The 16,144-nt window shown below is 51.0% G+C and overlaps 6 protein-coding genes and 1 non-coding gene across 7 annotated transcripts; 1 reads left to right on the top strand and 6 right to left on the bottom strand.

Annotated features, from left to right (window-relative positions):
* Nucleotides 1-174: 174 nt before the first annotated feature.
* POX_tR094 lies at nt 175-247 on the bottom strand. The gene has a single exon. It is a non-coding gene; the product is annotated as a tRNA-Val (tRNA).
* Nucleotides 248-642: 395 nt separating this feature from the next.
* Nucleotides 643-4,825, bottom strand: POX_d05139 (uncharacterized protein; the record flags this gene model as incomplete). The annotated part of the gene is made up of 2 exons (XM_050113990.1): nt 643-3,960; nt 4,022-4,825. 2 exons carry the CDS (start codon nt 4,823-4,825, stop codon nt 643-645), a joined length of 4,122 nt encoding a protein of 1,373 aa, XP_049968941.1.
* A 663-nt stretch (nt 4,826-5,488) lies between these two features.
* Nucleotides 5,489-6,606, bottom strand: POX_d05138 (uncharacterized protein; the record flags this gene model as incomplete). The annotated part of the gene is made up of 3 exons (XM_050113989.1): nt 5,489-5,704; nt 5,777-6,042; nt 6,123-6,606. The coding sequence occupies 3 exons, from the start codon at nt 6,604-6,606 to the stop codon at nt 5,489-5,491; spliced, it is 966 nt and encodes a 321-aa protein (XP_049968940.1).
* Nucleotides 6,607-7,052: 446 nt separating this feature from the next.
* Nucleotides 7,053-7,964, bottom strand: POX_d05137 (uncharacterized protein; the record flags this gene model as incomplete). Its single annotated transcript, XM_050113988.1, has 1 exon — nt 7,053-7,964. The coding sequence occupies one exon, from the start codon at nt 7,962-7,964 to the stop codon at nt 7,053-7,055; it is 912 nt and encodes a 303-aa protein (XP_049968939.1).
* A 2,614-nt stretch (nt 7,965-10,578) lies between these two features.
* POX_d05136 (putative NADP-dependent mannitol dehydrogenase) lies at nt 10,579-11,684 on the top strand (the record flags this gene model as incomplete). Its single annotated transcript, XM_050113987.1, has 4 exons — nt 10,579-10,778; nt 10,850-10,926; nt 10,998-11,081; nt 11,143-11,684. The coding sequence occupies 4 exons, from the start codon at nt 10,579-10,581 to the stop codon at nt 11,682-11,684; spliced, it is 903 nt and encodes a 300-aa protein (XP_049968938.1).
* A 570-nt stretch (nt 11,685-12,254) lies between these two features.
* Nucleotides 12,255-13,868, bottom strand: POX_d05135 (D-aminopeptidase; the record flags this gene model as incomplete). Its single annotated transcript, XM_050113986.1, has 1 exon — nt 12,255-13,868. One exon carries the CDS (start codon nt 13,866-13,868, stop codon nt 12,255-12,257), a length of 1,614 nt encoding a protein of 537 aa, XP_049968937.1.
* Nucleotides 13,869-14,792: 924 nt separating this feature from the next.
* On the bottom strand, nt 14,793-15,657 carry POX_d05134 (uncharacterized protein; the record flags this gene model as incomplete). The annotated part of the gene is made up of 2 exons (XM_050113985.1): nt 14,793-15,012; nt 15,521-15,657. The coding sequence occupies 2 exons, from the start codon at nt 15,655-15,657 to the stop codon at nt 14,793-14,795; spliced, it is 357 nt and encodes a 118-aa protein (XP_049968936.1).
* Between the last annotated feature and the right edge of the window lie 487 nt (nt 15,658-16,144).

The raw sequence follows: 16,144 nt of genomic DNA, 5'->3' as shown, positions 1-16,144 counted from the left end.
CCATATCTAGAGAGGACCCACTTGAGGAAAAAGGAAGCTCAGTAGATCAGGAGGTTTTGGGAACTTGGTACATGCTCGATTGCCCCACTAATATACAAGAAGTCCAGGGTATGCATCCTACTCACCCAGCTCCCCTTCAGCAGGGTCATGATGAGAATTCTGCAAGAAAAAATTTGATCGACGCAGGGTTCGAACCTGCGATCTCCCGTGTGTAAGACGGGCGCCTTAACCACTGGGCCAGTCGATCAACATGGCTTATTAATGCAAAATGTGGCACCATCTTCAGTACCCATGGTGTCTTGAAAAAGTCCTGCAATTTGCATTAACCCTTCTCTTTGCACACCATTCTCGTTGACCGCGTATCCTTGGTTAAATGTACCCGACTGTGACCAGGTGAAGTTACCTATCGAATATAGTTTTGTATTGTTGAAGATGAATTATATACTGTTTCGTCGCTATGCCATGCAAATATTACACCAGATCAATCATAATGTACAGACAAGGAAACTGCTCACCAGCAGTTATATGTGGAAGAAGATACACCAACGAAAAAGGAAAACAAACCATTATACCTCCAGTTCAAACGCCCCTCGGACATGCATCGCAAATCGTACAAAGGTGTCTTTCAACACGCGGACTCGATCAAGAGAAGAAATACTGAGAGTCACGGATCCGGCTTAAATCCCAAGAACCCTTCGTAGGGACCGGTCGGAATCGCAGTGGAAGCCAGAGCCAAGTCTGCGGCTTCTGCCTCTTTCTCTGCTTAGATGGTTTCTTTGCATCAACCGCAGCTTCATCTGCCGCCGAGACATCTTCAGCGTCAGCGTCAGCGGCAGAAGACTGAGAATCCATCATCTCAATCTCAGTGAACAGACTCTGAATAGCCGGGTCACTGGTATCAACATTCGAGGAAGGTCCCCTCTCAGCCGCAGCCAAGTCTTCTGGAACATGGCCGACAGTTGTTTCGCCGAGGGTACTTGCCATAGCCAACAGATCATCTGTGCCACCCATCTTCTCGAAAATGGCCGCGGGGGTTTCCATGGCACGACCCTCAGCCTGGTCCGCAGGATCGTCTGATCTGAGTAGAGTCTGTCGGCGGTGCTCATCAATCAACTCAACGAGCTTGGCGTTGCGAACATTTGCCTTCCGACTCTTTCGCAGCGCGCGACCAATTTCGCTGTTGGCGTCGATCTTCGCGAGGAAGATGTTCTTACCATAGCGCACGTTGAACTCAGAAGCGAGCCGTCCGACAATGTCGTCAGAGTGCATGTGCACGAACGCATCGCGAAGAATAGAGTTCATGGAGTCCACGTCGCCAGCATGGGTCCAGAATGAGTCGTGAACAGCGGAGAAGGTCAGACCGGCATCGTGACAGGCGTTCGCCGACATGATCATGTGGGTGGCATCGAGAGAGTGGATGAAATTCGGGGGGAAGGCCTGAAGCTGCTTTCGGCGAGAAACAACGTCTTCAGCGCTGGGGTCCACAATGCTAACGGTTTGGAGGGAGGTCACCACGCGTCGGGCTTTTCGTGTGCGGTATGGCTGCACCACGGGCAAGCCAAGCGGAGTGGTCCAGATAACGGTAGACTGGAACTTCTTTGATGGATCGATTTTAGCCTTGGCGCCTTTATCGTTCGACTGAGAGGGAGACAAGGCTTCGTTCGACATAGCCTCAATCTGCTCAGGAGTCAAAGACTGAGTAATGCGCGTGGCACAGTCACCTAGCCAATACTGGATCTCGTGAGCACCATTGAACATAGAGCCGAGAGCCTCAAAAATCTTCCGCGCAATATACAGCGCACCGTCCTTTTTCATCTCACTAGACAGATCCGGAAAATGATCATTAAGTTGACGGCGGACCTGACGCATTGCTCCCATAAAAGTAACACCGTAAACGTTGGTCATGACTGTCTGCTTCACAACCTTTCGGGTGATACGTCCATCCAACAGCTTGGCAACCTGATTACCCTCTGCAGCGTCCTTCGCCACCGACTTCTTGACAAACTCCGAGACACCGGTGTAAACATCGGAAGGTCGATCAGAGGGCTCCAAATTGACTTGTTGAGCGCCAACAAGATCTCCTCCAAGAGCTGCGTAATGCTGAAGACCGTTACAAGATCCATCTTGGTGAATTGGCAAGCGAGAGGCGTACTGTGTCGGGTCAGGCAGAGCCAAAGCATTCCGAAGCTCACAACAGGCCGCCAGACACTGCCAGGGATCTTCGGCCTTCAGCCACCAGCGCTTTCCGTGGAGGCCCTTGTTCGCAGAGTCGAGAATATCATCGAGATGATCCATTGCGTATTGCTCACGCTCTGACATACTAGCCTTGTCAAAGCCTGCAAGATTGGCAATTTGAATTTTCAGCCAGCGGAGTCCGCCCTCCCCAAGAGGCTTTGCCTCACTGAAAAGGAGCAGCCCACGAGCATTGTCAGCGCCCATTTGATTCAAGTATGGCGGAAGAGGATAGGCTCGGCCGCGGAAGTCAATGTTGTGGGGAAGATAGAACGTCTCATTTCGGAAAGCACGTGCTACCTCCAACTGGAAATTCTGGAAGCATCGCATTGAGTGATAGCCAGACCTAAGATTCTCAATATCACGCATTTGAAGCTGCCAATCGCGCTCAGCTGCAAAGCCCGCGTCTGGTTCTGGCTTAGGAGGGATGGGCAAATCTGGATCCAGTGGCGCCAGACTGGCGATGCTTTCTCCAGAATTCCAAGCCTCAAGCATGACATTAAAGACGTCTGGGTTGATGACCCAGCCAGTGTTTCCCAAGACATCAAGTCCTTTGCGGATATCCTTCAGACCGTCATTTTCCAAAGCAGCCTTGACATAGGCTGGCTGCAAAGTCTCACCGGGAGTAGATCGAACGATGTTGCTCTGATAAAGGCGATATCCGCCTTTCTTTGATCCAGTCCACGGCTGCGGTTTGCAAATCATGGGGAGATGGCGACCCAATAAATCTGCCGGGGGTTCTCTGCTGATGATGTCGATAATTTCCGGATTCATGTGGAACAAACCCAAGCGCTTGCCGAAGTTCATTTCATACGCGTGCAGGAAGGCCGGGTGCATGGCTGTGGTGACTTTGCCAGTGGCGGGGTCTGTGGTCTTCACGGGAGCTTTAGCGACGTCGAAGAGGAGACCCATGAGCACAGCTCCAATTCGTACAGTGACTCGTGGAGTCCAGGCGAATTCCTCATGCTCTTTCTGCAAGTTCTCGGAGATTGCCTTCCATTGCAAACGACCATCCTTGCTCCTGCGGTCAGCAAGCATCTCCTTCACCATTTTGGTGCGCCTAGAATCAGGCGATGAGTTTTTTTCCAAGTATGCTTCCGCGATCAACTCGTCTTGGACGCCTTTTCCGATCGAAGCAGCAACAGTGGAGACCTTTGTACCCTTTTGCATTCCATTTCGAGTGAAGACATCCATTACTGAAAGCACCGTCACTGCAGCCAAGCGATCCGAATCCAGGGACTCTAAGTAGACGCCGTACTCGCAGCGAGCCTTCTGCTCCTCCGTGCGCATAGGTTGTGTCTCAGCCTCCTGGGCAAGCTTGATCTCGGTTTTGATCGCATTTGACAAATCAGAATGCCACTGACTCATGACCGCCTTCAGTCTTGACTTGCCAGAAGCCACGTCGACACCTGCTTTCACCCGGTCCTCAAATTCCGCACGCCAGCGCTTTGAAGCGGTCTTCATAGTGTCAGACTCCAGTCTTTGCTGGCGCAACTGGGCATAGAGCTCGCGCTTCTCCGCTTCGGTACCCTTGAAGTCTTCCGGCAACGTGATACTAACATCATCCGAGAAGAGGGCCAAAGATTCTTTCAGGGAGCTGAGACCGAGACCCTTCTGATCTGCAGCAAGAACCTCCGGAACGTTATCAAGCTGTTGAGTCTGCTGCTCAGGTAAGGACTCGTCAATTTCGTTGGAGGGAATTGGGTAAGACAAGTCTGAATAGCAGATCTATGAAAATGGAAATGTCAACGAATGCCACAGTTTATCAATGTAAAGGCTGGAAACCCACCTTGGATAATTCGCCCAAGTCAAGATCGGTCAGCACCTCACTAGCCAAGAGATCTTCGTGGAGGCCTGCGCTCTTGGCAAGGCCCCAGTACCGACGAACCGACCGATCCCGCTTGGATCCGTGAAGCATACGAAGCGACATGCGAACCATGACCGCGAACGTGGTTGCATCAGGTTTAACACCTCCAGCTGGCATATCAACTTCGAACCATTTTTGCAAAGGCAGGACCATGTCTGACTGTCGGGTGTAGATCATGTGTGCGACCATAGCCTTGAGATAGTGATTATGCAGAGACAAAAACTCCGCAGAATCCACGGCGTAGTACGTCTTGAGGCGGCTGATCAGTGCTGCTGCACGATCAAATCGGCCCACTCGGAGAGACATATTGAAGTTGGCCAGCATCTCATCTTCGTCGCCACCGATTCCCCGAATTTTCCGCAAGATCTTGGGTTGAGTTTGCGGTGTCTCGTTGAGAACAATGAGGGAGGATGTGTCGAAGTTATCGTTCAAGTGGAAGGAATTCGAGTTTGCGAGATTTGGAGGGTACGAGGAATCATCTAGAGACATATAAGATCCGCGGTCGAGGACAGATTGATCAGTGGCCGTGGCGAGACTCCGTTGTGACCGGAGTGATGATCTTCGGGGTCGAATATGCGATGGAAGGCATTGCGAGCTCAGGGTCGATGTTAAGCGACTAGTTTTTGACGGCAGACGCAATGGTGATGATGCGCCCAAAGTGCGAGAGGCATTTGCTTTCCGTAAATGAAAGAGCGCGTTTTTCTGACGAGCCACTCGGGATAACATTTTGCAGAGCGCAGCGCTTGGAACCTTGAAAGGCGTAAGGGTATATTGAAATCAGGAGCAAAAAGTGCAACGCCTCAGAATGGCAGAGAGAATGTGGTAGAGTTGAGGTTGATGAAGGCAATACAAGAGAGAAAAAAAACCACAACAGAGATGATGAAAGCAAAGACAAAAATGCACAGCACAATCAAGCAGAATATTTTGCCAGATGTTGTGTCGCTATTCAATATAGCTCTTTCTGATGCCGCCCCGCAGCCCTCAACCCGATCGTTAAACAATTCGAGTGGAAGAAAATGAGTGGCGATGCGGATGGATAGGGATGCTGGCCACGAAAGCTATCGGAGACTCGGCGGAAAAAAAGCATCGCGGACGCGTGACTGCACGTGACTACCCCTGATAAGGTTGGGCTGATTGGCAGCGATGAGTGGCAAATATAATGGCAGAATAATCAACGTTCTAGAACAACTTTAGTACTCTCGTTTTGTCTTACTTTGTGAAGGGAAACGAGTAGCTTTAACAATCAATTCAAAGTATGTCATTGCAGTTCATCGCCAATATGCCGACTCGCTCAAGAGTAGATTTACAAAAATCGAGATCGCCCCTAAGTGGCCAGTCTAATAGAACGCCATCCCATCACATGCTCCAAAGTAGCGGATCTGACTATCATCATGCTTCATCTTCGCTGTCTGATGGTCCCTCCATCTGCTTTTGTCGATTTTGCTTCATAGCCCACCCTGTCATTTCAGGACGAGCAGGGTCGATACGCGGAGCACTCATCCCATCGAGATATTGCTCGCTATTAATGGTAGCTTTGAGCTCGGGTAGCTCGTCAAGCTTTTGGCTCATCATGTAATTCTCATATGTATACCATGAGTCCTCCGTCTGTCACGAGAATTGAGTTAGATTATTCAGTGAATCAGACAGGTTTATTTGTGTGATTAGACATGTGCTTACCTCGGCGTCGACCCATTCAAAGTTCTTCCACTGTTCTTCCTGCATTCGCTTAAGTAGATCCAGGTTTCCGTGAAGGACCGCTCCTCCGTCTTCGGCACCCTTGACTTTGACATCAATGGCGCGTGCTTCGGCCTCGGCGGGGCGGTCCTCGTCCTCTTTCCTGCCCTTGGCACCCCTGGCCTTTGGCAGTTCATCTGCTGCATCCAGATGGTGGACTTGAGGTTGTAATTGAACCACGGCGGAGACAGGTGATAAGTGCAACGTTTCTGTTTACAAAGCAGACGTATGATTAGCCGAATAAATTTTCCAGAGTGACATTGAATTAGAAGCGGGGAATTGAGCTTACTTCCTTTGAAGGTCGCCAGCATATAGACCGGATCACCTTCTTCGGAAGGCTTGATGCGCCCGCCAAGTGGCTGTGTTCTCAGAAGCGCAGACGGATCCATGCCCTTCTTACTGTCCAGGACCTCCACGTCATCTCGGCCTTCAGATTTGACTCTGTTTCCACCACTGGGTATTCCACCGGTACTGAAGCCACCCGCCATTCCATAAGCACCACCATTGCGCGCGAGGCGGCCTTTCTTCAGCGCATCGCCATAACGGATTCCCTTGTCGACATCGTATGTGCAACGTGTGAAAATAGGCACTTCCATCTCGACCAAGCCCGAGTCGGTCTTCATACGCATGACGGTTGGCTTCTGGCCTCTCCTTTCATTGTACGGCTTGGACGCTGGACGATCAAGGTACTGGAAGACGTAACGTGAAATTTCGGAGTCAGTGAGAACCACGTCGTAGGACGCAATGACGGGGTCATCCTCGGTCGAAGCCATTTTCTGTGGGGCAGGGAGTTGAATCCAGATTCCTTGGAAATTCTTGGGTGCTGTCAAGGTTTGAAGACAGGTCCCTGCGAATCGTGGAGGCTCGCAATATCTTTTTTTCGTTACTTCGAGCGATAACCCGCCCGAGGGAGCACCTGGAGGTGCGATAAGCGGGGATAGGCAGAAAAAAAAGTCCCGCTCACCACTGCCTTCACCGCTCCCTTCTTACGAGTCGTGTCAAGTGTGTGTTTGCAATTATTCCCCTTCGCCAGTTGGTAAGGCTGAGATCCAGAATACATAGCGGGTACGTTGTTATCCCATGCGTTGAGACTGGAGAGTCGAGGACGGGTGCATGGTTAATTCAGCTCCCCGGGGGACTTGATAATTCTCAACATATTGAATGCCCTGCACGAGTCAAACACAAACTTAAGCGCCGTCAATGGCCACCGAATCAATCACTAGAATACAGTTGCTCCACCATCAACAACAATGTCAGTACCGTTCATGTATGAGCCAGCAGAGCTCGCGAGAAGAACAATGGCGCCTGTCAGCTCAGATGGAGATCCCATTCTCCCACTGGGATTGCGCTCGGCCCAGATCCGCCTGTGGGTGTTGAGACCCTCCCCTTCATTCAGAATGGTGTCCATGTATCCTGGGCTCACACTGTTGGTCCTAATTCCGTATCGCGCCCACTCGGCGGCCAAGGAGCTCTTCAACATCAGTAGTGCTGCTTTACTAACATTGTAAGCTACTTGAGGCTGCGGGTAATTGACGCGATGGGCAGAGATCGATGCGATGAAGGTTATGGAGCCTCCTCGCCCTTGCTTGACCATCTGCCGAGCCGCTGCCTGAGCGCAGATAAAAGAGCCTGTGGTATTCACGTCGATGATCTTTCGCCATTGCGAGACGGGCATCTCCAGCGCGTCCACGCAGCCCACGACGCCGACAAAGCACACCAGGATATCGACCGAGCCGAGCCGGCGTACCGTTTCTTCTATGCCGGCTTGAACGGCATCTTCCAATGTGACGTCCACGGTGTGGGTACAGATCATTCGATCGGGGTATTTAGATCTCAGTCGTGCGATTTCCTGCTCGCTACTTGCAGGATTGACGTCGAATATCATTAGGCCTTGAAGACCATGTTCGAGCAGAGCATCGCATGATTGTAGACCGAGAGTACCGGTGCCTCCTGCCACGACAGCATTTCCTTGCACGGCGAATCTCTTTTGTGCACCCACTGCAGGATCTGTCTCAAAACTTGAAGTTGGGTGCGGGGTCATCGAAGCGGAGCTGCCGTCGCTGAGGATCATCGATGGGATAGACCGGGCACTGAGTGCTTCGCGATCCGTAAGATCTCCTGAAGAGGCCATGGCGAGTGAAGAGACTCGATCTGTATAGGGAAGTTGACTCTATGAGTGATTTGGATTTAGAAGAGAAGAATCGTTACGCGAGAAAGCTACCGCTGCAATATGTACTAGCCTTTTAGAGGCGGAGTAACACTTCCAAAGTGCAAACGTTAATACTACTATATAGCTGAGGTACCACCTACGGATGCACCCAAGAAAATTTACCTCGGGTCTGTCAATAAAGTCCTGTCGACCAATCGATCTTGCATAGACTCCGAGGACAACCTAAGACTACGGTATATACGGACGTACAGTAAACGTGTTGTCAGTCTGTGTGTGAGAGTTCAAACTCGATATATTGGTCAATCGTACAGTACAACGACACGCAACCGGTGCAACACCACCACTCGTGGCATGACGCACTAGTCTGTATTTGGAGTTTTTTCTGGGACTGCTTCTGTGCGATTAGGTACCTAGGTGATACTAGGCCAATTTCATTGAACTATGTTGAATGCCTTGATAATGGAGGGATCTATTCACCCACCAAGTCGTGTGCCTCTGACGTATCCCAAATACATCGATTCCATATTCTCTAGCATCCAACTCCTCCATATTTCAGAGGACCCTCTCAATGAATTGACCAGCGTCACTGGGTTCATAAAAAGTTTCATCACACGGTGGAAATCGAAAAGCCGGGGGGGGGGGGAGTGGGGGTACCCCGCGGATCTACCGTACGAACGGGACTTCCATGGATGTACCGTAGAGCCATGACGCATGTAACGGGGGACATATTAAGTGTCCACGGAAGAGAAGACTACATCAATTCCGGTCGAGTTCGAACCGTATACTAGGATTGGGTGCTACTCCGTTTGAAATAGATTTAGAGCTCGCTAAATAGCTCGCAGTATTTCAACGTAAAAGTCAAGGCGGTCATAGAGCCGTCAATCCAGGTATTGTCAACAATACTCTGGATGATTTCGGAATCGACTAGATCCAAGGTCCGAAGAGCATCATTCTTTGAATCGCTCCAGGCAAGGCCTCACCACCTTCAAAACACCAATCCCAATTATCAGGCATATCAAATCAGTTTCTCGAGGAGCTACCATTACCAGACAATGAGAGATAATGTGGGCAATTCAATATAGGCTGCTTCATATTCATAAAGTTCATAAAAAGGTGATACATGTGCTGCTCGATCAAAGCGCTCACACCAATGCCCAGAGTGGATTGTCTAGTACTGCACTTCAGGCCACCGCAAGCTTATTCGTCATTGCTGTCAATAAGTGTATTTCCTAACGACGAAGAGCAGCAGCACATCAGCCGATATTGATCTGGTGCAGGTTCAATGGTTCGCACCACAGGTGGTATCAGTGGCCTGCATAAGCATACTGCGATCAATTCACCTGTCCACCCGCCGGATTTCTCATGAGCCTCACTTATTCACTGGCATACCCTGCCTATTATTTATCAACGACCACACCCGATTTCACCGAGTCTTATGAATCTCGTATGGAAGACCGTCGCAGGGTCAGGAGCAGGACAGATATCGGCAATCGCCAGATATCTGACCCAAATTTGGCATTGGAAGATCCACCGAATCATGTACTAATTGAATTTTGTTCATTTTGGCGATTTATCTTAGTTTGAGTGTGTTGAAACTTGAGCTTGAAAAGATGAGATGTGTTCATGAGAAATCCGTCGAGGTGGGTCACAGTATGTTTACGTAGGCCACTGGTACAGTTAATAAAAGCCATCTCGACCACTATTTTGCCAGATATGGCGCTGAGGAAGGGCGGCCCGTCACTTGAACATAGGAGCGGCGGAGAGAAGTGGGGGTGGTCGCACCAGTTTCGCAACAAACTGTACACCTACCACGACGGGCCACTTTTCGTCACCAAGTATGAACTCTCAGTGACCGGGGCACAGAAAGCCGGCAGCCAAAGTCTTGATTCCATGGCGGGGTAGCCACCTGCACTGCGATCTTTTATGGGGGGCAGTGGGGCGTAGGCCGAGCCACTTTGGCTCGGCCAGACGTGGGGTCGGGTGGTTCTCGGTTAAATACTCGGATCCCGGTAGTTATGACGAGGTCGAAACGAATGACTGAGCGTCAACATGGATGGTATTGTGGGGTGTCACACATGCAAATTGAGGAATCTGGGATGAGACGCTCTATGGTAGGACAGACTGGGAAATCGAGCTTGAAACATAAACGGGAAGCTCCCATTGCTGTTAGATGTCTGAGAAAGCGGCCAATGTTCACTACATCCGTGTCGAGGTTCTGCACCTACGTATTTAGTGAATTAAAAAGTCTTACAGCTAATCGAACAACCCACCTGCGCATCAATCCGGAGATTCCGATCTGTCTGGAACAAGTCTGCACGGCCTAGCAGCCGACTGGACGTCCACTCATGTCCGCGATGGGTCTAGCATGATCTACACAATCACTTGACCATTACGACAGCCAAATGTCGGCGCACAGGATGCCGAAACAATTAAAAGTGGAAGTGGGTCGCCGAGTCGAGGCTGTCCTTATAACGGAAGCTTATCGACAATGATCTCCGATTCATATATTCCTTTTCATTTACCCCAGTGCCTCTAGACCTAATACCCTGGAACACTTGGATTTACATATTCCATCATGTCGATGACCATTGATGACTGCGCTCCTGGTCGAGAAGGGTTTCCCCGACCTTTTCCCAACACGCCTTCAAATGTTCTGGAGCAATTCCAACTAGGGGGAAAGGTTGTGGTAGTGAACGGTGCTGCGGATGGAATCGGTCTGGCTGTAGCGGAAGCCATGGCGGAGGCTGGCGCTCATGTCGTCTTGTGGTACAATTCGTAAGTATTGCTACAGCCTCAATTCTCCATTGATTTTCCATTCAAAGTCTCACTCTGACTAACCCTCCCAGAAATGACGCAGCAATTCAAAAGGCACAAGAATTGGCTAGCACGCATAAGATTCAGTCAGCTGCTTACAAGGTCGACGGTCAGTTCCACCCGCACCTGAGAATGCGGCGAAAACAAATATGGATTTTGTACTCATCTAGACCGATGCAGTCTCCGATGCCACCCAAGTCTCCAAGACCATCGACCAAGTGGTCAGTAATTTCAAGAAGATCGATGTCTTCGTGGCGAATGCAGGTCCGTCGCGTACTTTCCTATCTCTCGAAGTCATGCAGCAAGCTAATATGTACACTGGAAGGCATGGCCATTTCCAAACCGATCCTCGAACAGACCCTAGACGAATACCACAAGCAAATGTCGGTCAACGGTAAGCTTGAAAGAACCCTTGTCGTAATCCCACCACCCGGAAATTGGCGTACTCCTAACATTTACCTCAAAGTCGATGGGATCGTCCACTGCGCCAAATATGCCGGCCACGTCTTCCAGCGTCAAGGGTTCGGCAATCTGATCATCACTTCCAGCATGAGCGCCCACATCGTCAACGTGCCCGTCGATCAACCCGTCTATAACGCCACCAAGGCATTTGTGACTCACTTTGGAAAGTCTCTCGCTCGCGAATGGCGAGATTTTGCCCGTGTGAATATTGTCTCGCCCGGTTTCTTTGATACCAAGATGGGCGCGAGTCCGCGCTGCGTGAATGAAGCGTATCGTATGTCTGCTTTGGGAAGACAGGGACACGTGAAGGAGATCAAGGGATTGTATCTGTACCTTGCGAGTGATGCGTCGACGTATATGACTGGGAGTGATGTGCTTATTGATGGTGGCTATGTCCTGCCGTAAGTAGTGGATTTGAAGACACCAAGCCAAAAAAAAAAGAGAGAGAAAAAAAAGAGCAGCCACACAGAAAAAACAAGGCTTCGCTCTCTGATGATCAGCAAAGAGTCTGCAAATTTTTAGTTAGTCTTGAGAAAGACGAGTCCTCCTCTCCTGAAATGATGTAGCTAATCGGCATCATCTTGATCTCCCCATAGTAAGAAAGTCTCGTCTTAATGGAGCATTTGTATTCGACTCCAGTTCATGCCTACGACGTGATCTTGACACATTTGAAGAGGAGGCCCGCGCATTTGGACTTGCTATCAAGCTTTGGCTGACCCATATTTATATGGTTTTGGAGGAAAAACATCCCCGTGTCCTAGCTGCAATGCACTACCAGATTGTCGGTAATAAGTGACAGGGGTTCATGAAAGGATGCAGACACACAGATTACTTCTAATGAGCTTTGATTTCTAGCCTACACATCTTGACATATGCTTGGAAACACGCCACACACCATGTCAACCGGGACTTTTACAGCGTCAATATACACTACATCCACCCTTGGATGCTCTTCATTTCATGTTCTATCAAAGCTCACTTCAACTTGACAAAATCAAGTCCTCTAGCAAGCCAGCACCCAATCTTGAAGCCAGAAACCGTGCCACTCTCATCGCGCTGGAAGACCATCGTCCAATCCCCCGGCGCCGAGGCATCCAAGCCACGAGGACAGCCCAAAGCCCATACATCGTCACCAAGATACCTCATCGACGTCACAATTCCATTACCTAAATATCCGTCAAATGTCCCGTAAAACATCCCCGCTTCACCCGTGCAGTAGAAAGTAGACTCGATCTCATCACAGTAGTAAGCACCCGCCAGCTTCGGATCAACGAGACCGCTGTCGAGCGGGACTAGTCGGCGAGCATTGAGCTTCCGGTTCTCTGAAATGCGATGGATTTGCAAAGTATCTCCGCTAATGGAGCCCGTCATGGAGCGGGACTTCCCGCTCGTCGCATCCGTCATTTTGAGTGGCGCGGACTCTAGATGGGCACCGTACGTAATGAGAACCTCACCCGGACGCCGACTCTTGGCTACAGTGACGGCCAGCTGTGTGGCCTCGTCCAGATAGGCACCGTACCACGCCGGAGCAGGCTCCACTGGGGTGCTTTCAGCGGTTGGTCGGTTGAGCACGGTGCGGAGGATATCATCCACCGCTGCGGCCGCATCTGCCTCGTGATTGAACATGACCACGACCGACAGATGCTGTTCAGGCACATGTCGCCGGTGCAGCCGATAGCCTCTCAGCGCCCCTCCATGACCGATCGATTCCACCCCGTTCACATCCACATGGCCGAGCCCGAAGTGGTACCTGGCGGTGTTCCCATCGCTGAAGGTGGTGAGCTTTGCCGTTTTATGATACCAGCTCGATGGATCAGCGTAAAGCTGGTCGAGATACTTTTCATAGGCAATCATATCCTCCAGGGAAGCCACCAGTCCCGCGTCACCAGACCACTCCATGCGATTGACTGCATCGAAAAAGCCAAGATCCTCGTTGCCCTCATAACCGACACAGGGGGGTGGATGATGCGCTGTGTTGGGACACAAGAACGCCGTGGACATGCCCGCTGGCTTGAGAATGCGCTCTTCCAGTAGCTTCCCCAGTGACTCGCCCGTCACACGCTCGATGATGCGCCCCAGCAGATAGAAATTGACATTCGAGTATGAGTACTCCGTGCCCGGCGTGAAGTGGAAGGATTTGGTCTTTTCGAGCATGGGAGGGCAATCCCGATCGATCAAGAATTCATCGTCTGGTTTGGCCCCCCAGAGAGTGGTCAAAGCCCAGTAATCACGAATGCCCGACTGCATATCGCACAAGTTCTGGACCGTCAGCCCCTCTCGGGCCAAGGGAAGCATTTCATTGAGCGTGTCGGCGAACTGTTTCTGCACGTCTCCCTTGGCGGCCATGGCCGGGGTGGGATGACGTTGCAAATCGACCAGCAATCCACAGACGAATTGCTTGGTGATGGAGCATATTGGGAAGCGTGTCGACGAGTCGACCGGGATGCGACGAGATTGGTCGGCATATCCCCAGACTCGTTTGCCGATGACCTGGCCATCCTTGACGACCGCCAAAGCACCTCCCGGCCCCCGGTAACGAAGTGGAACTGCATTAATAGCATGTTGAATGGCTGGAGTCGGCCCTGACATCTTGGCTTTTTCTTGGTATTGTCGGATCGAGGTGAGCGGGCGCAACTCGTGAGTAAATGGGGGAGAAGCAAGAGTCTTTTCGTTGTCCGTCCCCAAATCCCCTCTTTATCAGTGGTGGGGATGAGGGGTCAACGGTCTTATCTAACTACCCCATGGAGATGTTACATTTGAGTTGGGGTAGGCAATCCTGTCAACCGAATTGTATCGCGGCCTGTTGCAGATGGTTGTGGTCAAGCCAGAGAAGGGTGTTGTTTATTTACATTCCGTCGATGGGTGTGATCAAATGTCAAGGGTTGTCAAGAGAGTGGATGCGATGATGACAGCATTAGTACTGCTGTACTTCACAAATAAATCAAACGTCCGCTGTCACACGGACTGGTCTTGGCCCATGCACGTTTTCCTGGTCGGCTTCACTCTAGACTGTTCCGGGAGTCAACGCTTCTCCCCGGCCGGTGTTGGTTTAGGAAAAATTCCCGGCTGAATTCACTTCAAGGTTCAACTTCAACCAGGGTCGAGTTGGAATTGAAGAGTTACGGATTCCCCAGTTTCCAAGCTTTTCCACCCAACAAGCCCTCCCCCGGAAATGCGGAAATGAGACAGAACAAATAATCTCTTCCTCCCCTCCCCTCCCCCCCCCTTTTTTGATGAGAGAAGACCATTCACCTCTTTGAGACTTTCGAACCTGTGGTTGAAGGACCGGTGCACGCCCATGCCGTGATCAAAGAGGACCACCACTTTGTGGCCTGCGATCGCCATTGCAATGGACCGCGCATTACTTGGCGCAATGGGGTCGTGTGAGATCTCCGGTGCGTGTCCAGAGCCTTGTCCATTCCTAGAGGCAAATCCGAATGTTGGCCTCGGGTTGCCGTGGCTGAACAGGCCTAAATGAAGGACTACTGTTCTCTGACGTGCCATTTGCTTCCCTCAGGGCACCAATGAAGAGCGGTCTCGGAGGCAGCCATCTTCGTACTTTGTTAGATCGCTCCACCAGACATTAACCACATGCGGACCACGCAGGGTGGTCCATTGGGTCTCATGGCCGAGATGAGAAGCGGGGGAGTGGCGAGTGGTCTGACTCGGGAGGCAAAAGACAAGTACTGTAGACTCGTAGAGGCGTTGACAATGTAGCAAGCACATGGCCAGCCTGTGATGGTGGTGGTGATGGCGTGGGCGATGCTTGCAAAAGATCTTCCTCGTCTTTTGCATTTTCACCTGCTTATTTCAACCTTAATAAGCTTGGGACAGCTTCCAAAGTACCAAGATCGGTGCTAGAGTCCACTCATGGACGTTCTCATGGACGTTCTGTCTTGCAGATTCGAGTAGGCTGTAGCCTCGGCGCTCGCTGTTCACCTCATGTTCATTGCACATCATCTCACATCGAGGCTTCCGATCGCTGATCATTCGAAGACGGCCTCATACAGGTTGGTCTCGTATATACATGGGGGGGAGGGGGGAGGTCATGTCCAAAACTGCGCCCACACAATACTTGTGAGTCAGATGCAGCCACGCCCCTCCTCCGTGTTGCTGGGAGAAATTTCCTGTACTGGTGTTGTGACCAACACAGTGTGAACAATCGTACAGACGTGGCAAGTCCATTCTTCTTGGTCCTCACTGGTACTCTGCACACGATGATTGCAAGTCACATGTCCTACCGATTTCCTCGATCGGGCCGGTAGAACATTCCGTGGCCGTAAGCGAAAGGGCTGCACTCCGCACTGCAGCTCACTCGCGCATCCTCTGCTGCTCCCCGCGTCCTCTCGGGACCAGGGAATGCTGCGATGACGGCCATGATTGGGGAACATGTCAGAGTACGCCATCCTCCGTTGGTACGGGCAGGATGATTGGTGATGTTCTGAGGATGGAGGACTGGGCCTTTCTCAGTTGCTGGAGAGGCGTTCTGTCATTTCCCCCACGAATCGAGGCATCAGCTTCTGGTAGAATCGTACACAATCATTATGCTCCATGCTCCACTGTTCTGGATCGCAAGCAGAGGAAGAAACTCAGCTGAAACAGTGTGGCGGTCATCTCGTCTGACGAGACCCGTCCAGTGTGTCCAGGAGAGGATTGAGACTTGATTTTATAGCTCGTCGCTTCTTTTGAGCGTGTCGACACCTACAGAGCTACAGTGCCCTCGCTTTCTGGTCCCGTTCTAGATCTCCTCCTCCTTCGCCATCAAATTTTGTCGTGCACGATCGGCCTTTCAATACCCAAATCATTCTACCATGATCAAGTTTGACTCTGGCCTCACGGTAGACGGGACATTTCTTTAAGCCCTG

The sequence above is a fragment of the Penicillium oxalicum genome, chromosome IV, assembly GCF_001723175.1.
Source record: "Penicillium oxalicum strain HP7-1 chromosome IV, whole genome shotgun sequence".
Taxonomy (NCBI): Eukaryota; Fungi; Ascomycota; class Eurotiomycetes; order Eurotiales; family Aspergillaceae; genus Penicillium; species Penicillium oxalicum.
The sequence above is the reverse complement of the archived record's forward strand: the minus strand, read 5'-3'. Positions and strand labels throughout refer to the sequence as shown.